At 56.6% G+C, this 22123-nt stretch overlaps 1 protein-coding gene across 1 annotated transcript; it reads right to left on the bottom strand.

Moving 5' to 3' along the window:
• Nucleotides 1-368: 368 nt before the first annotated feature.
• Irs2 (insulin receptor substrate 2) lies at nucleotides 369-21292 on the bottom strand. Its single transcript, XM_026399546.2, has 2 exons — nucleotides 16744-21292; nucleotides 369-1082 (listed from the first exon to the last, which is right to left on the bottom strand). Exons 1-2 carry the CDS (start codon nucleotides 20750-20752, stop codon nucleotides 1078-1080), a joined length of 4014 nt encoding a protein of 1337 aa, XP_026255331.2. The 5' UTR covers nucleotides 20753-21292; the 3' UTR covers nucleotides 369-1077.
• Between the last annotated feature and the right edge of the window lie 831 nt (nucleotides 21293-22123).

Genomic DNA, 22123 nt, shown 5'->3' with positions numbered 1-22123 from the left:
GGTCTTCTCCTTCCACTCAGCACAGGAGCTTAGCTACGATGCCTCTCTCTGTCAGTCTCTCTCTCTCTCTCTCTCTCTTCAGGGCCGCCTTGTTGGCCAGCGCGAGAGCAGTAGTTAACACCTTTCAGACATGAAGCCTGCAGGCCCCAGCAGCCTGAACCACCAGCGTGCCTACACGAGGTTTTGGTTAAGAGAACGTAAGCTCAGGATTCAGGGCAGCAGGGCATCTGAGCTCCTGCAGGGGAGAAAAGGCTTTTGCAACTTGAAGTACCTACACGAACAGCTACACAGAGAAGGATAGACAAGCCTGTTAAAGGTAAAAAGAGAGAGTCACCCGCCCAGGACCCCTCCCTCCCACCCCACCACCCAATACAACTGATGATTTTCAAAAGTAGGTTGCTTCAGTTACACTTAATAAGAATTATTTACGAATCCATCTTCGAAGTCCGATCCCAGATTTCACTTCCATGGAGAACTGTCAGTCCCACGCTGGGCTCCGTGCACCAGTCAACATCGCAGGTACCTGGACTGGAACCTGTGTCCACTCGGGCAGGTCGGCGAGGCCAAGGCCACGCTCGAGCCCTGGGGTGGACGTGCAGGAAGCCTCTGCACCCCGACCACGTGATCCGGCGTTACCTTGGACTGAGGTAGGACTGTGGTAGAGCTGAGTGTAAGCCAGTAAATACCAGATTTTACCACTTCGGTGGGTATGGTAGCATCTCCTAGCATGCTGAGGGATAGATCTGCTTTGCCAAAATAAAAGTAAGAAGAAATGAAGACACCGGCTACGATTTAAGAAGGCCAATAAAAACATCCAATTTGCTCCAGAATAACTTCTTCGGCTAATTTAAGTCATAAAATAAAACAAAATACAACACACACTGCACAATGATGCAGGCCCCGGCCGGGACAAGCGAGACAGGCAGGCGCTTGGGCCTGGTTGGTTCCTGTCCAGTTCAGAGGTCTCCACGTGCAATGGCCCAGATCCGACAGACGTCGCATGCAGCTTCCAGCTTCGGTGGGAAATAGGCTGAAATCTCCGCTGTCGACCTCCGGGCGGTGCAGCCGGAGGGCGCTTCATTCTGAAAGAGAGAGCAGAGAATTCAGGAGTGACTCAAGAGTGGGGTGGTCTCTGGGGCTCCCGAAAAGACCCCCGACCTGCGCTTATGGTCCGTGTGGGTTCGACAGAAGGAGGTGCGTGGAGAAGCATACGTGGCCTCACTCCACGTGCAGGACAGCTGAGCTGGCCCACTGTCCTGGGAGTGGCACTGAGGTGCACCTGAGCGGCACAGCAGAAGGATGCAGCTGCCAGGGAGACCTCAGAACATGAAGGAAGGACGCGGGGGAAAGGAGTCCTGTGGGAAACTGACCACCAGCTTCCCATGATCACAGAAAGAAGGACCGAGGCAGAAACGGGCCGTCTCCACTCATACCAAGACACCCCTGTCCCTTCCATTATCGAAAGAGCAAAATGTGCCTGTCCCCTGTGCTTGCTAGCAAGGACCTTGACCCAGTGTGACCAGGAGGGCACAGGCCCCGGGGTGTGTGTGATTGAGCCCAGGTGAGCGGCAGGTGTAGGAGGTCTCTGCAGCCCCAGGCACCAGCCAGAGTCCAGCCTGGGGGAGGCCCAGGGAAGCCCAGTGCCAGCCTCTTCTGACCACCCTCAACTCCTTGGTGCCACTCCCCTGCGGCAGGGAGGAGGGCAGAGGGGGAGGCGGGAGACTCCTGTGGATCAGACCTGGCACACAAGTGCATCCTCCCCTTCTTGTTTGTTTTAATAGTAAGTTATTAGTCTGGTTCATTCAAAATAGGAGAAAAGAAAATATTTTCTAACACTACTCATATGATATCTTTGGTCTTTAAATATTTATGCTTCCTAAGGATGAGATCCCAGCATAAGTTTATTTATTTATGTCTGCTAGCCCCACCAGAAGCAAAGCACTGGTTCCGGCCCGGCCACGCTGCCCTGCACGCGCCCTGAGAAGGGACGCTTTCTTTGAACTCATTGGCCCAGGAGCAAAACAAAAACCAGCAGAGTCGAAATCACGGGCTGCCCACGTGGTCACAGAGTGCCACCCAGCATCCTGCTCCTAAAGTCAGTGCCGACTAAGAAAAGGACACTTACTCATAGTCACAGGGCTAGAATCTGCCACCCCAGGCCCCTGTGTGCCTCAGGCACGGCTCTGAGCCCTGCACAGAAGCGCACTCAGGAGTCACTGGGTGAAACCAGACACAGCAGTAACCAGTACCTGTGGCACAGAAAGTGGCCCCACAGGACACGCCAGGCATCCCAGCTATTGTTCCTGTGTTTTCTCTGCGGTCCTTTGTGACAAATGGCCTTCCTATGTGGGGCAGTCACATGGGCCAGCTATGATTTCACCCTTTTTCTTCCACTCAGAAGAGCAGTCAGAGGGCAAAGGTTAAAGGTCAGGCCTCCAGTCTGCCTCAAGACAGGGAGGGAGGGCGGGGAGGAAGGGCACGCCCACCACGGGGACCCAGTAAGACAAGTAGGAAGTGTCCTTGAAAAACAGGGGTCAGCACCAGGGAGCTCAGGGCCACCGTCACAATCACAGGAGAAGAACCAGGGGAGCAGCGGATGCAGGATGCGTCAGCTGGGAACGAGGCAGACTTGTCCCAGCGAAGGAGATGAGAGGGCGTGCTGGGCACCCTGACTCACTACGGCCTCCACTTGACTTCTCATGAGAACCTGGGTTTGGACCTGGCTGAGTTCAAGGTCACTCTTCAGTGTTCAGAGTCCAGTCCACTCTGCTGGGTCAAGGCGACCCCTGCCACCAGGGCCCTGCTCTCCTGCTGACTGGCAAACCAAGCCAGGCACCTCTTGGAGCTGCATTTTGTGTCCCCGAGCCACACGACCAAGGGAGAGACCTCGGGCGCGTTCAGACCTCTCTTGGGCCCAACCCAGCCCCGGTTTAGACCTTTTTCTGTTAAATACAGAATTATGAGGGAAAATAAAGTTTTCAGTTGTAGGAGAAATTCCTAGAAAAAACACGCCTGATAATTCAGTATCTCCCTATTTTACTAAAAGCAGAACAGGCCAGCCACACCAGCGTGTGTGTCAACAGCACGGCTGTGTGTGATAACAAGGCAGGGATTCTGAGAAAAACGGTCACTTTAACTTCCTTTTAAATTGGGGAAACCAATCACTTAGAAGGAAAATGTGGGTGAATAAGCCCCTGCGCTGTGGGGACACTGTCCACCGACCTGCCTGCCACAGACAGGACTCCACAGCTCCCACCTGTGCCATGATGCAGACCTCCTGGTTCCCAACACTGTGACAGGGGAACCCCAAAACGGGCCAAATCAGGCCATTTGAAAAGGTGGACATAAGCCCTGGTCTTCTGCCCTAATAAGGACATCTGGGACAGGAGATATAATCTGCATTAAAATTGCAAACACACTGTGACAATGCAATTCTTTTCTCAGATTTAACATTCAACCCATTTTTGTACATATGACTGATACTAATGTAAAAAATATGGATTTTATGTATACTGTAAAAACATTTACATCTAAAGTCATAAATCTGTACTTTATGTTTGTCCTGTCAAATTAAGGAAATGGGTATAATTTCTTCAAAATATACCCATACCCAAATGGCCTGTTTTATGTATCACTTCAGCTGAACCTTTCTTTCCTTCAGGTCCCTGAAGAAGACGCCTCCCACATCTCAGCTCAGCGCCTCTGGGAGAGCAGGGCCTGCTGAATGCCCTCACCCGCGGCTCTAAGGCTACGGGACAGCCGGGGCCAAGCCCAGACCCTGCCTGGACCTCGTGCGAGCCCCTGCTCCAAGCCCAGGTTGCGGAAGTGCCTCCAGGCAGCCAGGGCAACACAGGCCCCTGCTCCTTGGGGGCTCTGGAGGGACCAGTGCCCATGCCAGAGGTTGACCTGAGGCTGGCCACCTCGCCGGCCACCTCATGCCTCCTGGCTCAGGGTCTCTGCCTCACGTGAAATGGGGCCCTTCTCTCTCCTCTCACCCCCCGCAGGGTCCCGGGAAACCACAGCATGAGACCTGATGTCTGCAGTCTACCATGGCTGTGAACAAGGCCCGGGCACGTAGCTCTTCCAACCTGGGGAAGCACCCGCCACAGCACGACTCGCTGTGGCCGCATCTGTGCCCTTCCCCGTGCACCTTCAATGGAGCATGCGTGTGGTGCATGCTGAGTTCTGAGCCACAGAGACTCCCTGGCTGGGCCTCCCACACCTGCCCTCCCAGCCCTGTCCTCCCTGAAAGGCATCCATGAACGACATCACCAACACCACGACTTCTCGCAGCAAACAGGCCGCTGGGCAGACGAACCAACTTGCTTTAGCTGGACGCGCAGAATGGAGAACCCAGTGCTGGGTGAGCAAGGCCGCTCGGCTGCCCGCATATCAGGACAGGACCAAACCCCAGGAAGGGGCTGCACGCGTCCACTGTGAGGGCAGCTGTCCCAGGGACCACAGCTCCCTCCTGTAACACGTGCTGCACCGACTCAGGCCCCACCAACAGGCTGGGCTCTGCTGGGGCGGCTCTCCCCGTCACTCTGGCTTATACAAAGTGACCAAAACACCAGCAGATGCCTAAATCCCCTCCACAGGTGACGGTCACGTCCAAAGGAAGCACTGGTCATCGAAATTTCAGTAACGAGGGAAGAAAGTGTTAACCTGCCATGATACAAATCCATTCATCAAAAAGACGAGACAGAGCAGGTGACGGCCAGGACTCCCTGAGGTAGGGACACGGGGACACCAGCGCCTGCCCTTCCTCTTCCCCAGCCCCATCTGTGGACGTCCCACTCCGCGAGGCTGGCTCTCCTGCCACTTCACCAGCCGGTGGCCTCCAACAGGGAGTGCCCAGGCCCCCCCAGGCCACCGCACGCACCCTGGAGCCAAATGCCTCCCGTCTCGAGGACGACCCAAGACCTGCAGCCCAGAGGGAGCGCCCATGAAGGACGGCTTCTTCGGTCTGGGCTGACAGACATTTTCAGATGCTGGGCTGGGGGCACCTTCCACACCGGGGACCCAGGAGCCGGGTCAGACAGCTGGCCGTGTGTTTTCCAAAGGCTCCTGGGGACCCTGGATAAGCAGGCAAGCTGGAAGGTGGCTGGGGACTGTGCAGCCTGGCTCCTGTTCAGACAGCACGCTGGGACAACGGGGACACAGGCAGACGTGACCGATAGCAGTCCTGCTGCCTCCGGCCCGGCCCTCTTCAGCAGGAAAAAGCATCGCAAGAGAACAAGACCGACACACGAGGCGGTGCCAGGCTCAGGCTTGGAAAGAGGAGCCTCCCAGAAGGGCACAGACACGCCTCTCACTGAGCACGGTCAACTGTGGGTGGTGTCCCCAGGCCGCACACCGGTTTCTCCAGGCGGGGCTGGGCAGGGGTCCTTTAAGGCAGACGAGGACAGACCTAAGGAGAGGGACCTCGCCCGACACCTCTCAGAGTGACAGACAGGGGCCGGCACACTCCGCTCACCTCAGGGATCCCCGCCCCCGGGGGAGGGCACTCGGGGACACTCCACCCCGGGGGTCCGTCCCACCCCGCGGGATGCTCCAGGGCGGCCGCCCAGTCTCTACCAAGTCACCCCAAGCCACTGCCCCTGCCTCCACTTTCCTTGGAGAGTGAGAGGCACTGCATGACCTCCACCTGGAAGGAGAGCTACCACCAAGGTCTGCTTTCCCATGTCGTCCAAATGCATGTTTTTCTATGTATAATACCTTTTTAAAAAATATATTTCAGAACAGCTGTCACATTGAGCCTTAATTCTAAACACTGTGAGCTCTCGAGGTATGCAGGCTGTGACAGCCACGCTCTGCTGGCCGGGGCCACTTGTTCAGTGTGCGTCCTGTGCACAGCAGCTGAAGGGCATCGTGGCGCTCTGAGCCACTCACACCTTGGCTCTGAACTGACTCCACAGGCACGTTCCTGCTGAGTCCGAGTCTCTGTGAAACACGGAATTGTAAGTCATCCATCAACGTCCTGCTTTCTATCATTTGAGCTTCTGGATTAGATGAAGCACTCAAGTATCTTTTCATGAGCCTGCGCGGAGGCAGCTCTGGGTACAGCGGCAGGTGCCTGGTGCCCAGCCTCTAAGGCGTGAGGAGCAGGCAGGCGGCTGTGCACGGGCACAGGGAGAGCACTTCTTATTCTAGCGAAACGCCATCTTCTCTAGAAGGTACACAGCACCAGGGCCGGCCACCACAGACTCCGCAGCCAGAGAGGACCCTGCCACATGGGAGCCCCGCAACCCCCAAGGTGGGCGCCCTGCTGAGAACCCTCCAGGGGCTTTCCAATGCTCTGCAGACCACAAGGCGCTGTGAGGCGCTGTGCGAATGCAGGCTTCTATGACAAGGCACCACCGTTCAACACTTGTGCCTTTATTCTGTTGTTTAGGTTACAAAAGTTTCCCACTGGTGTCCCTGACCTCAGTGACATTTCAGGGTCTCTGTGCCACTAGAAGACTTTTAAGTCTTTCCAAATATTACAAGTTTCTGATAAAGAAACTCAGATATGCACATATAGCTCACTGAGTACAAAGGCGATCCGAGGCCACCAGAAGGCCACCAGAAGGTCAGTCTAGGGAGGGCCAGCCACCAGCATAGTGCTCTTCCTTGACGTTCTCACTCTCACCTACTCTTCTCTCCTGAGTTGTGGCCAGGAGCTCTGACGCTGGAACACACCAGGCAATATCCTGCCCCAGGGCCTTTGCACTGCTACCCCCGTTCACCTGTGTGTCTTCTCCCTGGGAATCACTGGGCCTGCTCTTTGCCACCTCTGGGTCACTAGGCTCAGAAGCCACCTTCCTGCCATGCTCCTTTCCTGCCGTATACTCCAAAGCTTTTGTACCACCTACACCACGTCCTGTCCTGAACACACCTCAACTTGGTTTGTTCCTAGGTTTTGGAGGAAGACGGTCCACTGAGGACTTTCATCTTAGCTTGAAAACAACCGTTTCTTGTCAGCCTCTTTCTTTGTATTATTCAAATGGAGGAAATACGTTTAGAGTGGTCCACATGCAACAGCCGTCACCTTTGGGGTCAAGAGAATGCTCATACTGAACAACTGGTCAGATTGGCAGACCAAGGGGCCTTCTGCCTCTCTGGCCACTCTGCAGCTCCCGGCAGCCTCAGGGTGGAGCTGCCAAGGTTGGGTTTTCTGGTTTGTTATGGAAAGAATCCTGAAGGGCGGCCAGAGGTTAGTGTGACAGGTAACTCACAGGAGCACACCCCCGTTAGCCTGAGCAGGGCACAGCCACCCGACGTCCCTCTGTGTAAGGCCCAGCTGTGAGGAAGGGGCTCCCTTCAGAGCGGGAGGCGTCCGGGGGGCAGGGCTGGAGCTGGGAGGGCCAGGGAGGAGGGGGCTTGCCTGCAAAGTCGGGGCCGTGAAGGGAGGCCTCTGTGTAGCGGGGTGGGGGGGTGGGGGGGTGTCCTGGAGAGAAAAGGGCTCTCCAGGAAGTCATCAGGGAGGGGACTGAAAGGGGGCGACTCTCAAGGACAACCCGATGGCTATGTGACGGTTACGGGGAACTCGAGAGAAAAACTGCACCAAAGCCCAAAGGGCACACGTGGACACACGGGGGAAGGCGAGCAGGAGCAGAGAGCTGCCGGGGCGTTCCTGGCCCCACTGAGAGCAGGACAGACCAGGAGGAGCAGCTCTGGAACCCGGCACCGTGCAGGCGGGACTCTGAGGAGCCTGCGTGAAGGCTCTGGGCCGCAGGAGCCGGGCGAGCCCCAGGAAGCAGGGCGGCAGCACTGTCAACCCCGGTTCTCTGGCCTCCCAGAGGGGAACCGTGCTGAGGAACTGGGGACGGAGGGCGATGACAGGCACTCCAGCAGAGTCTTCCAGCAGGGCCAGGTCATCCGTGGTCCCCTGCCAAGCGCCCCGCAGGGTGGGCACCTACTGATGGGTCAGAGCAGCTGCCCCAAAGCAGCTCCGGTGGTTGCTGTCCTAGTGGACCCTGGGGCCCAGAGGCAGAGACCCTGTTCTTCCCCTTCTCTCTCCAGAGCAGGCGGGTCCGGCTGGTGCACCGGACCCCAACACACAAGATGGCCACACGCCCCTGCACGCCGACTTCAGTGAGCAGCCAAGAGCCCCCCAGGTTCCGATCCCGTCAGCTGGACCGATGGAGTCAGGATCTGAGAGACACTGCGCTGACCTCACTCTAAGAACCCCGTGGGTGCCCTGGGCCGGGAAAAGGGGATTTAAAGCAGCGGCTACTTCATTGGTGACTCAGGCCCCGTGATGACCAGCAGGGTCGACGATTAAACTGAAAATAACTGCGTGAAGGAAGACTGAACAGGGCGAGTGAGCTCGATGGCATCTGGAAGGTTCCAAGATGACCCTATAGGCCGGGATGGCATCACGCGCAGAAGCTGCCCAGCCTTCCAAAGGAAGTTCTCACTTTCAAAAGCCTGTCAAAAACAAGGCCTGAGAGTGTTTGCCAACGCAGGAGCATTTGTGTTGTAATGCCTGTGCGACTTCCGCATCTGGTACTCTGTCTCCATTCACTACTAAAATTTTAACTTTTTTTTTTTTTTTTTTTTTTTTTAACCAGCTAAATTAGTTTTCTGGAACTGATTGTTGTTAAAGTAAGTTTAAACTCCTGGTCTCACAATACTCTAAAAGAAAGATTCTGCAGTTTTGCAAAGAAGGCATTTGCTGAGGCGCTCTCTCCGACCTGAGCTGAATACGGCTGGCTGTCCCCAGACAGTGGGGCTGGGTTCCTCCCAGAGTTCCCCAACCTCGCTGGGCCTCTCCAGCTAGAAGGGGCAGGGGGCTCAGGGGACTCTCTGCCCCAGCTGCACGTGTCACCTGTTATTTTAGGTCACTCTGATGAGGAAGGACAGTAAAAGCTGAAAGCCTTCTATCATGTCAGAAAAGAACGGAAGCAACTCAAAAACATGCTCAGGGCTCTCCTCTTCCAGGAATTTCTGTCTATTGTCTGGAAAGCTCAGGAACTTGGCAGTGTCCGCAGGACACCAGGGTCCTAGTACCTCCATTTCTGACCTCTTCACACAAAAGCAAGCTGCTCAACCCTCTAATCCATGCCGTGGTTAATCCTGCTTATTGCTCAGAGTTTCCAAGTACTATCTGCATAGTTTTTAAATTTAGTAAGGACATCTTGGCCTATTTCCAAGACTTGTCTCCCTGCTCCCCAACTTCCCCGTTATCCATGCTTAGGGACTTGTGAAGTCACAGAACTGCTGGGGGTGGGGGCTGTGGTCCACTGGTGGCTCCCACATACCTGGGAGCTCATACGTGGGGACCAGCCAGTGCCTGCCTTAGTGGCCTCACACCTGGGCAACCCAAGAGAGTGCTCGGTTCCCAGGTCCTCCCGGGCACACAGAAGCTCAATGGAGGAGTCGCACCTTGATCAGGAAAGACCCCTGAGCCCGCGGAGGAAGGAAGACTCCCTCCACAGGACAGCAGAACCTCTCTTCCCTTCCTTTTTAAAAGCAACTTGGCAAGTGTCAATAAACCCTTCACCACAGACAGGGGACTCTGAACTTGTCCTCCTGACCTGGACAGAGGCTCCCTCACCCTGTCATCCTGGTTCTGTTGGAACTGGGGCAGCCTCCCACCGCGAGGGGCTCCCTCTGGGCGGTCGCGCTGGGTGGCTCACAGTGGTGGAGGGCGCATGGCCCTGGGCTGCCATCTGCTAGGAGGCCAAGGGACCGACAGCGACTGGGGCAGGGTGCTGAGCCTGGAGCACGGGCCGGTGCAGCCTGTGAATGTGTGGGTGGGTGTCGGCTTAAGACCTTTTTTGAAAAGGGCACTGCAGTCCCATCACTAGAGAAATAGTAGCTTCGTCAAATTGAGTTTGTAGGAAAACCATTTCTCTTCATCTAGAAGTCCTATTAGATGATTTCTTTCCTTAGAATTAAAAAAAAAATAAGAAGGACAACACAGCCCGCCCAGTGGCCCTCCCTCAGGCCCCGACCACCCTTCCTGGCTGCCCTGCCCTTTCTTTCTGTCTCTGCGCAAAGCACTTCGACAGCCGGTGTCGCCTCCTCACATCCTAAGTTGGTCCCACGGGAGCAGGCAAGTCACTCAGCACCCAGGGTACCTACCGAGGAGGCCCGCCACCCTTCCCTCGCCCACTCCTTCCTCCGCTGTTTACAAACAACCCTACGCTAATTAAATCCACGACCTTGAATCCGAGGCCAGAGGCACCTCGCAGGGCCCCGGTTTTCACAACCTTAAAATAAGTGACATTATGTCAGTGGCTCCTGACTGGTCACCCTCACACTGCCCTTGGATTCTCCCTGATGCCAGCGCACGGAGTTGAAAGTGTTGATTTCTGGGAGGACGGTGTTTTTCCAAATACAACAGCCAACTCGCTTCACTAAGGCTTATCTCAAAACAGCCGCAGGACAGGAGTTTCCCCTAGTATCCAAGCAAGGGCCAGGAAGGCTGGATCCCAGAACTGGGACCCACCGACGAGTGGACTGTCAGCTCTCAGCGTCACTGGCAAAAACCTAAGCTCTTCAATGGCAGGTGTAAAACTGGTCTAAAGAAAATAGAGGGCTTCCTACCAGCCTTCTTCCTCCACTGTCCCCACTGAGAAGGAAAGTGGGCAACTAGCAAATCAGGACGCTGGCCTCACAGCTGCCCTCTCCAGGGCACAGAGCCTGGGAGGGGAGGGCAGCAGGAGGCTGACCCAGCCACTCCTCCCTGCAGTGACCCTGGGCAGCTTGCTTGGCCTCTCTGAGCTGCAGGGTCTTTATTCCTCCCAAAGCGGATAGAGCTGCCTCGCTGCCTGTCATAAGGTCTCTGGAGCCCTGCATGAAGGTGTATTATGAGAGTGAAAAAATACCTGTCCGATTTCACCCAAATCGGTGCAAAATTTCCTTTTGCCCCCTGCAATTAATTATCTTCCAATACTTATCAGAACAGTGGTTCAGTCTCATCACAGCCAACTTCAATGGCATTCTTTGAAAATCATTATCTGTCTGCCACATTCTGAGACCGTTAGCTCTATTTACACTTTGCAGGCAAAAGAGGGCTTGAAGCCCACAGAATGCAGAGGAAGGAACTCATCACGTTCATGAACACTAATGTCGTGTGCAAGCACACGGTCCTTCTTCACCTAAACACACGATTTTAAGTTAACAAAATCACAGGTCACACTTTATCATTATATCTACTTTTATGCCTTGAAAAAAAACTTGATACTACACCATAATAATTCACTCAAGTGTTTGTATGAATTCCATATGAAAACTAAAGTAATAGTAGGTCCATGATCATGCTTACATTCCCATATAAAATTTAACATGATCTGAAAATCATCAGTATTTGAGTTTCGATTATGAAAAAAAAATTCATGCTTCTGGCACGAAGATTCAATATTATGAAACTGCGTGTGTGCACACACACTCATGTACTGCCCCAAATATTTATTTCTGGAGAATAAACACTGATACTCTTTAAATATTAAAAAGCCAGTATGGCACAATGCATGGGATTGTTAATTTTAAAGTATGCTGTGGATCTGAGAATTTGGCCAAATACTCCAAATTTTAGTAAAAGCGCAATAAGCAAGAATATTTTATAAATATTGTTCGTATGAATAAACAGCACATACATATGGCATAAGAAAACAGAAGAAAGCTTAAAGACACATTTACCCATTCATTTTGGACAAGTAAACATGATTTTATGCAAACTTAATATTTTCTTAGTCCAACAAAAAAGAAATCAGAGCTGCTAAATTGACCGTTTTACCATTTGCAAGCATGCAGTCTGTGAGTTTTAACCCAATTCTATGTCAGCATTATTTGCACCGAGGGAGCAAACTAGATACTCCCCAGTTCTCTCTATTCAAACTTTCTCCTATGCATAGGATTTCAGTATGGGAATCTTGAAAGACACTGGCTACTCAGTAGCAATCTCAGCCCCCAGCACTTCCTCTGCCTTGAATGAGGGCTTCACCAGTTCTCTCCCCCCCCAAAAAAAAATACACCATGGAAGCCTGCCAATAATTTATCTACTCTAACTGGTTCCAAGAACCGCAGTCTTGAAGATCACGTTCAAATGAAATAAAATTAACAGAGTGTCCTGCTTAGATGTGCATAACATTGTTCTCAAAACTCATGACCTGATAAACAACATGTTCTAAAAGACAACTTTGGAGAGTCAGAAAACTTTGTTTTGTTTACTGACGCGCCAACATTAGAGGGTGCTGCCCATCTTGTATAGAAACCTGTGTTTTGCTCCTATCCACACGGAGCCATGGCAGAGAGTCTACCACCACAGTCCCCTGAGGGAGGAAAGGCTCGGACCGGGCCTGGACCTGCGTCCCTGGTCTGTTTTCACCACTCTACTTGGCAACGCAGATAAAAGGGTAAAGTTACATTTTCCCTTAAGTTTCTAAGGTGAAACGGGAACACTTGATTCTGTGCTATCCCCAAAACAAAACAAAACAGAAAACAGAAAACCTTTCCACTTGCCAAATCTGATACCAAAAGTTACCTAGCTCCTGGAACTGGACTTCTAAAGAAAGTGCATTAGTGGGAATCTTAACAGAAAACCCATTATGCCCACACTGGCCCTAGAACTTTTGCAAGTTCTCTTCAGAAAAAGACCTTCATTTTGATACCGACACTGCTAAAGAAAATAAGCTGGTAAAACTCCTCTTGGAGGGGGCGGGCAGGGGGGTACACAAAAGACTCAAACATTTTCTTACTCTAACAGACAACCAGACCGCTACAAAGTACAGCTGTGAGAGTGACCACCAGGATTAAATCAACTGAGCGAGCTCTTGGACCCAACAATGAACTAACAGCTGAAAGCTTAGGGGTTCTTGTGTCCTTGTGTCGCCTGTATTAACAGCTAATTTTTTTTTTAAAAGGTATCTCTTTTATATATCCTCATGTTGTCAATATTTCTTAATATATGAACAAATCCCCAAAGGGAATTCAAAGGTCTGTTCACATAGGCCAGCAATCGGATGCCATTTCCTAAACCATTATTGTACCCTTTCATTTAAAACACGACTCTTCAACTTTGGGCACTTTTCTATAGAACAAATCTTTCTGCCTGTTTGTTTGCTGCTTGGGATGGAGCCCCAGCCCTGCCTGCAAAGCCTTTGCTGTACCACTGAGCTACACCCCAGCCCTTGAAGAATCCTAAACGAAGAGGGGAACCAACCAAGCAGAAGGCAAGCAGTGCTCCAGCCATCCTGCCTGCATCTGCAGGCCTGGGGGCGTGTTGTTTGAACTCAGGGTACCCATTTACCAAAGTGTCTTTCCTGCATATACCCACGGTTTCAAAGTTCCAACTACCATCAGAATTCCTGGATTTATTACCACTTTCCTTCCAAAGTGCTGAAAACACATTGCTGTTTCGAGTCTCATTTCTGTCGGAGCAGCCCTGGGACACAGCAAGGAAAGGGGGAGAACCACCCATTTCACAGACAGAAAGTGAGAAGCAGGGATTAGGTGGCTGCCCAGAGTCACCCAGTGACTCACGACAAGCAGCAACCAGAAACCTGGCTTCCTGATTCCACGCACGCACGGTGCTTCCTTCTGTGAAGCACTATTTTTATAAAGGTTTCTCTTTCAATAAAGGAAATGGAACAGGTCATGTGACTTTCATTCACGAAAGCCTGTGTGTGTTTTCATGAGCACCTCACTCCCTCTTCCCACAAGTGGAGCCCAGCCTGTGCGGTACCTTACCAGCCCTCACCCAGCTGGGACCGGGGCCTGGGGTGGCAAGGAGTCCCATCAGCTTCCCAAAATAGGCTAATGGTTGACCTCCAGACTTCCAAGGCAATTACTTTCAGACATAAATCGTGATTTTTCTGTTTCTTTTTGTTCTAAGAAATGAATGGATAGTCCCTTTCATCAAACAATTTAAATACAGATGCTTCCCGTGGTAACTCTTACCTGTTTTATACCTACACAGAAGCCAATTTTAGAATAAGTATCCCTCCAGGGAGGAAAACTAATGCAAAAATATATAAAGTTAATTTTTAACAGCATTTCTAAAGAAAGTAAATTAAATGGTATGTTTCCAGTTCCCAAACAACAAAACTAACAGATTGGTTGGATTTTTCTATACATACTCACATACAAAACACAGAAGCAACATTCCCTGGCCACTAAATAAGAAGCCTAAGAGTGTTTGCCCTGGACCACGAATATATCTACACTTAAGATGCATTAGCTTCTGAATTGGCTCTTGTGCTGAGACCCCTCCCGGATTTCCAGTCCCGCTGTAAACAACTATCAAACGTTATTAGAACTTGAAGTCTGTTGCCACTTATGCAAATACTGCAGCAGTGTCCAAGAAACCCCCCATTAATCTGGCCTCAAGTAACTTCGGAGGTCTTCACCTGAGTGCTGGGCATGTCCACACAGCTGCTTCCAAGAGCCAGGGAAGAGCAGCCCGCAGCCAGGAAGTGCCTTTCCTACTCCTCCTCAGAGAAACTGTCTGCAAGCCTGGCTTCTATACACTACGTCTCACAGGGCACTGACCTTCCTGAACTTCTAATCTAGAGCACCACCCCCGCCAGCGGGTACGGCCTTCGAGTGGGTGAGTGGACGAGGTCCTGGGGCTGCCTTTCTGCTCAGACCTAGGGAAGGAGCCACCGGACCAAGATGGCTCACTGGCCCCTCCCGCTCTGCTGTGCTCTTGATCCAGAAGCCTGATTTGGCACACAAGTCTTTTTCAACATGTGGTTTGGGTACAACGGACAAACTACAGTTACCTATTTTTCTTTAAAATAGCCCTTTTCCTTCTCAGAAGGTGGTTTGCCAGAATACCATGATACCCACAGACTTTGGAAAAACAGAAATCAAACCGACCTCCTCTCTGCTCAGCAACCCTGGCACACACAAACCGCTGCTTGGATTTCAGATCGTGAATCCTATAAGCTGAAAGGAGTTTTATACTGCTGGGAAACCCTAAGACCAGCCACATCAGGACTCCAAATATTAAACTCACATCTCTGGAGTCTGCAAGGGGCACTATCTCCCCTGAACCCTGCCTCTGAATGTTTCGACACTATCAGAAAGGCCTTGAGTCCTCTCAGGCCTGCAGGCCCTGCCCACAGCCCCGGCCTCCTGCTGCCAGAGAGGAGGACCTGTTCCAGGGCCCCTCAATCCCATCCTCCACCAAGAGCAGGAAAGCCGCTCAGTTCTCAGGCTGTTTTCTGATAGGATCAGACTTGGGCGCAAGGTGGCTCTTTCATGCTCACGTTGGCACACACCCAAGTGGGCATACCAAGTAAACCTGCGCGCGCACATTTCCCCCACTCAATTACACTCACGCCGCTGTGTTTACACGGTCTATGTCTTGGAAGGCAACTAAGCCTTCAACCCCGTCACACTGGCAATTTTGTAGCGTTTAACGTGTGACTCCAGCAAAGTGACCTTCAGCTGAGAGTCTCCATTTATGAGATGCATTCTGACAGCTTCCAAGTGATTTAATTAGATGCTGAAGCACCACACTCCTGACAATTCGCCATGACTTTTCATCTTCTATCGTACAGTTTTAATAAAAAAGGAAATAGCCCTTCCTCTACTGCACTAGAATAACAGGGTTTTCACCCTACAGCTATAACTTTAAATTGCATGAACCAACAGTCCCAAGCATACCATAAACACAGACTGGATTCAGACAGCATTAAAGTGGTCTGTTTACTTAAGAACAAAAGGCATATGGAATCCCAGGCCACCTCCACAGCCCTTCAGAGCCCTTGCAGAGTATGGACCTTAGGCCAGCATCTACCAGCCTCCCAATCACAGGAGAGGCTACAAAGTATGTGTCTGGTGGTTCCTAGGGTCTATCCTGCAGCAACCCCACAGAAAAAACCGCTACAAATTTGAAACACGAATTGAACATCCCAGCCCCTCTGCCTCCTCCTCACCCACCATCCACAGTCTGGGAAGGTCAGCTTCTGGGACCACAAGGAAGGGAATGGCACCCTCTCGTCCAGTTGTTCTTGAAAAGCTGCTCCTGCCTTCACTTGTTCCGTCCACCGCTGCCTGGGCATCCTGGCTGCACACTGGCATCACCAGGGTACCGCGGGTCCCTGGACTCCACCCAGCCCTGCTTTCCCTTCCTGGTCTGAGTGGCACAAACCTCCCAGGGAGCCTAGTGCAGCTGCAGTGCAGCAGGGTGGGGACTCATCAGAGACAGACACCCGGGTTTCCCTGCCACACCGCGGGGTGCAGCAAACTCTCCTGGTGACGCCAGGCGAGCTCAGGTGAGAGCCGGGCTGCCATTTCACCCCTCTGGAGCCATAGGCCTCGAGCTCTGAGAGTTCAGGTATGAGCTCGAGATGGTGCCACCATTCCCTCCGGCAGCCACCCCAACCGATGCCCACTTTGTGAAGACGCCTCTGCCTCTGTGAGATTCAGCTGGGGCCCAGCTACAGGCACAGGATGGAAGGCGGTGCCTTCAGGCCCCGCCCAGAAGCCCCCACTAGATTTAGATGTGGGCACTGCTGGACTGAGAAGTGGAGTACATCCTCATGCCAAGAGAAGGCCAGGGGCACAGGAAATGGGACGGCCTGAGGCTAAAGTCTCCCTCCCACAGGAAGGCGTCACCCTCATCCCCAAGGCTGACAGAACTTGACAAGCTCTTTGGAGAAGGAGGGCCACAGGCAGCCAAGAGCCAGGAGTCTGAGCCAGTAGCTGGCATTCAGATCAAGGGGCCCACAGGGAAGAAGAGCAGAGCCCAGAGATGCACCACTGCTCCGCCCTCCACCCCAGGTCAAGGTTAAAGGGCCTCACCTTTCACGATGGTGGCCTCCTTCAAGTGACGGGACAAGAAGTCGATGCTGGCGTAGGTGTTGGCCGAAGGCAGGGCACCAGGGCCCGGGCCCCCACACACCCCGCTGGTGCCACTGCCCCCCACGGCACTGAGGAGACCCCCGAGGCTACGGGTCCGGCCCCAGCTCTTGTCTCCTGGCTGCGGATGCTGCATCTGGGGGGACAGCCCTGGATCATCTCTCACGTCAATGGCGATGTAGTTGAGGCCATTCTGGAAACCCGCCGAGGTCTCTCTTCGCATAGGAGAACCACTGGCCCCAGGACAGCCCACCAAGCCCCCAGGCTGGCCCGGGGCCCACGGCCGCACCTGCGGGGTCGGAGGCACAGGGAATGATGGCTGTGACTGTCCTGGGGACGTGGGTGGCTCCTCACCTGCTCCGAGGCCCCCACCGAGGATGCCCCCACCACTGCCCTCGACACTTTTCCTGAGAGAGACGTTTTCCACAGAGGCTGAGCTGTGGCGCTTGGGGTTATGGGCGAAGGACGGCGACACCGGGGTGACCGTGGTGGTCGAGGAGAAGGTCTCGGAGCTGTGGCGGCGGCGGCCCCCCTGCGGGTCTGCGCGGATGACCTTGGCGCCTCGGTGAGGGTCGGGGGGCTGACTGGCCTGCAGGAAGGCCTCCACCCCTGACAGCTGGTCCATGAGACTCAGCCTCTTCAAGCCCGAGGTGGGGCTGGTCACTCGGGCTCCTTCCGGTTTTGGGTGGGCCGCGATGGGTTGAGGCGGGGTGGCAGCCACACCAAAGGCCATCTCGGTGTAGTCACCATTGTCCCCGGTCTCAGAGGATGTAGAGGAGGCAGCACTGGGGCCTTGGGAGGTGGCAGTGCCCAATGCTGGAGGCAGATGGTAGGGCTCCCCTGGAGGAGGCTGTGCAGGGGGCTGCTGCTGCAGGGAGGTGGGCGAGGCAGAAGGACGTGGAGGCAGTGGTGGGTAGGGGGAAGCAGCCTCAGGCGAGAGCAGGGCATCCAGGGAGCCCACTGGGTCCGCGCTTCGGGTGCCCGGCTTGGGGGACTTGGGAGAGCTGAAGTCCAGGTTCATGTAATCGGACAGCGGGGAGCGCTGCCGGCTGTCGCTGCTGGTGCCCGGGGTGCCCGAGCCCAGGGATGAAGCTGGGCTACTGGCGGACAGCAGCGAGGAGGAGGAGGCTGCGGATGCCAGCAGTGGAGGCGCAGGTGGTGAGAGGCGGGCACCCGCCTCGCCAAAGTCAATGTTGATGTATTCTCCAGGGCTCTTGGGCTCTGGCGGCAGGGGGTACTCGTGCATACTGGGCAGGGTTTGCAGCCCCTCCAGGGACAGGCGTGTGGGCCGCACCGCCCGGCAGCGCTGGCTCAGGAAATTGCTGCCACTTGGCCTCATGGGTGAAGGCACTGCTGGATGGGGAGGCTGGGGGTGGCCACTCCCGCCAACCCCAAAGGTGCTGGCTGACTGGGAGGTTACTGGGGTGGCCTGGGGCTCCAGCCTCTCCTCTTCCAGGATCCGTCCCACAGGGGAGCTCATGAGCACGTACTGGTCACTGTCCCCGCTGCAGGCATAAGGGGCCTTGTAGGAGCGGGGCAAGGAACTGTAGCAGTAGCCAGGGACCCCTTTGAGCACCTCCCCACTGCCATGCAAGGCTGCTGAGAAGAAATCAGGAGGCGTGCCCGCGGTGCCCGCTTCGCTGGGGGACATGTTGAGGTAGTCCCCATTGGGAAGCAGCTTTGGGTCGGCATTCTCCATGGACAGCTTGGAGCCACACCACATGCGCATGTACCCGCTATCCTCGGGTGAGCTTTCCGCGGGGGAGCTGGCCTTGTAGCCGCTCCCGCTCACTGGGAAGGTCCTGTTGGCCACAGGGGCGGGCTGAGGCGCTGCTGCTCCGGTGGGGGGCAAGTCTGCTGCAGGCGCAGCTCTTGGCTGCAGGATTTGCTTTGGGGCAGACACGCTGGTGGGGCTCATGGGCATGTAGTCATCGCTCTTGCAGCTGCCGCTGCCACTGCCCATGAGAGCCGCACCAGGGGTCATGGGCATGTAGCCGTCATCAGCCCCCAGATTGCTGCTGGAACTCCTATGGGATCCAATCTCTATGTCCCCATAGTCCTCTGGATAGGGGTGGTAAGCCATTTTGGGAGAGGATGTAGGGAAAGATGGGCAGAGGCGGCCTGAGCTTCCAGAGAAGGTGGCCCGCATCAGGGTGTACTCATCCAGAGAGGCAGAGGAGGGCTGGGGCACTGGCCGCTGCCGAGCAGGTGTGGTCAAGGAGTAAGTCCTCTTTCTCAGTCCTCTGTCCAAGTCCTGGACCCCATCACCGGAGACTCTGCGATACGGTCGGCCACAGTGGCTCAGAGGCCTGTCCATAGTCATGTACCCATACAACTCGCCCCCGCTGCCATCCCTGGCCGGGGGTGTCTCCGCGATGGACTCCGGTGTGTTGCTCCTGTGGCTGCAGAAGGCTCTCAGGTCACCAGGGCTAGAGCCGTATTCGTCCAGAGACATGAAGCCAGGGTCACTGGGAGAGCCTGAGGCAGAGGCACTGCCGCTGGAGGGCCGCTGACCTGGGGGGTGGTGCAAAGGATGAGGCAGGTGCGGGTGCGGGCCCGGAGGCAGCGGGTAGGAGCCTGAGCCGTGCCCGCTGCTGGACGACAGGCTGCCAGGACTGGTGGCAGCAGGGGGCGAGTGCGCCACGGGCATGGACATGGAGCGGCTGTGTTGCAGGGCGCCCCCTGCCGGTGCCAGTGTCACTTTGCTCCCGCGGCCACCGCAGCCGCCACTCAGGGTGTGCGAGCGGCTCAGGGGCGCGCGCACGGGCCCAGGGCTCAGGGGGCTCCCGGCTACGGACACAGGCCTGCCGGCCGCCGCCACAGTCCCGGCTGCAGCGCCGCCGTCGCCCTCACTGGCAGTGCGAACCCGGCAAGAGCTACACTTGGTGGCCGGCGGAGTGGCGGCCAGGCTGTCGGTGCGCGAGCGGCGCACCAGGCCTGTCTGACTAGGGGGTAAGTTGACCAGGTGATGGTGGCGGCGCGCGCCGGGGACGCTGATAGGGTGCGTGGCGGACGACCCGGACGACTGGCTCTTGCTGCGCGGCCGGAACTCGAAGAGCTCCTTGAGCGCCTTCATGGCCTCCAGAATGGTCTCGTGGATATTCTGCGCCACCACCGAGTCGTCGGCCTGCATCCACAGCTCTCCGGGGCCCGTGACGGCCGAGCGGCCAACCTCTATAAAGAAGAAGCTGTCCGAATGGCCGCAGCGGCGGATGTTCATGAGCTGCAGCGTCACCGACGGCTGCTCGCAATTGAGCTTCACGAAGCCTATGGTGCGCGCCGACAGGCACAGGCGGTACACGCCCGTCAGGTTCTTGCTCTGGCCCAGGCCCTTGGGCTTCAGGTTCACCTGCCACACCTCGCGGTAGGCGCTCGTGGCGGGCGCCACGAGCCCATAGCTGTCATCGGCCGCGGCGCCGGCCGAGCCGCCCAGGGCGCCGGGCAGGGAGGCGCTGCAGGACGCCGCGGGGGCCGAGGCGGCGGGGGCCGGGTCCCCGGCGCTCGCGCGGCCCTCGCTGACCAGGTCCGTGAGCGCGCGGTACCAGCCCTCCTGCTCCTGCTCGTTCTCGGCCGCCACAGCAAAATACTCGTCCTTGGTGTAGAGGGCGATCAGGAACTTGTGCTTGGCGTCCGCGCGCTTGTTGATGTTCAGGCAGCAGTCGAGCGCGATCACTCGCTTCGGGGCGCCTGCCTTGCTCCGCCACTTCTTCTCGCTCTCGTAGTACTCGAGCCGCGGAGGCTGCGGCGCCGACCCCCCGCCCGCAGTCGCTGTCGCCTCGTCGCCAGCTGCGCCGGGCCCGCGCAGCACGAAGAAACGCTTGTGGCCGTGCTTCTGCTTGCGCAGGTAGCCGCACTTGCGCACGCTGTGGTTGTTGTTGTTGTTGTTGTTGTTGAGGTTGGGGCCGTCGCCGCCCGCCGGCCCGGGGGATCCATGCAGCGGCGGACTCGCCATCGCCGGCTCTTCAGGCCGCGCAGCCCAGCCCGGCGTGGAGGGTCTGGATGAGGGCGGAGGGGCGCGGGCGGGGGCGGCTCCCTGCCACCCGTTCGCCCCGCCGCCCGCCGGAACACGCGTCCCACCGACCCAGGAGAGGAGAAGGTCCGTGGAGGCCCGCAAGTTCCGGTGGCGCAGCGCCCTCCGAGGCTCCGGAGGATGCCTGGTGCGGGCGGTGGCCGCCCCCCGGCCCGGCTGCCCGCGGCCGCTGCCTCCTGGGCTCTCGGGCGGCGCCTGGGGACTCGCTGGCTGGGCTGAGAGTCGGGATCCCCGAGTCGCGGGGCCGAGCCTAAGGCGCGCGCGGCCGCACCTTTGCAGTCGCTGCGCCGCGCTCCAGGAAGCCGGGGTGCGCCCGGGCACTCGGGGTCCGCGCCGCCGCCGGGGCTGCTATTGCTGCTGCCAACCGCGACCCGAGCTCGTCGCGGTCCCCGCCGCACAGTGAGTAACACATCGCGCACCGAGTGACTGAACTAAGAAGAGCAAAACAACATGTGACTCGGCGTTACGCAGGCACACACGGCGCGCCCGCCCCGCCCAGCCGCCCCGCATTGGTGCCGCGCCCCCAGACGGACGGCGCACACGACCAATGGGCGTGGGACTCGGGGGGGCGGGCCGAGCGCCCCCGCCCCGCCCCGCCCCCCTTTCTCCCGGGGCCGCGTTTCCCGCCGTCCCCTCCCCCTCCCGCGGAGGACGGGGCCGGGCCGGGCCTCATTAATCAGAGGCTCGTTGTGGTTGCCGCGGAGGAGATGCCACCCAGGGCGGGAAAAGGGGCGCGGAGGAGGGGCGGGGGCGGGCCGCGGCGGGGAGGGCCCTTCCCTCGCGCCTTTGACTCAATTAATTGGGCTCGGAGCTTCCGTCGGGGAGGGGTACGGGGAGGGGAACTGCAGACAGAGGCGGGGGCCGCGGAGGTCGGGGGCCGCGGCGGCCGACAGGGGCGGGGCCTGGGCAGAGCCGGGGCCGGGGCCGGGCTGGCTGCGGCACCCCTGGCCTGGCCCTCGTGGCCCAGCTCGCGCCTCCCGCGGCCTCTGGGCCGTAAAGGGGGATGAGCTTGGCCGCCCTCCGCGGCCCTCTCCCCCGTTTCGGTGGGCGATCCCGCGCCGAGCTCGGGGTGCGCGCGAACCCGCCCGCGCCGCTCTGCGCTGGGCGGTGCCCGGTGCCGGCCCGCGGGGTTGGCGGGCGCGCGGCCCGGCTTGTTTACGAGCATCCCAGTCTCGGCGAGCTCCCGATCGATCGCGGCTCCGCGCCTCCCCGAGGGGGGCGGTCTGCCGCGGGCGTGGCGCCCGGAACTCCGCCGCGCGTCGCTGGGGCCCACGCGCCGGGGGCGCCCTTCCC

The sequence above is a fragment of the Urocitellus parryii genome, chromosome 2, assembly GCF_045843805.1.
Source record: "Urocitellus parryii isolate mUroPar1 chromosome 2, mUroPar1.hap1, whole genome shotgun sequence".
NCBI classification, from domain to species: Eukaryota; Metazoa; Chordata; class Mammalia; order Rodentia; family Sciuridae; genus Urocitellus; species Urocitellus parryii.
Note: the sequence above shows the minus strand (reverse complement) of the source record. Positions and strands in the feature narration are given on the sequence as shown.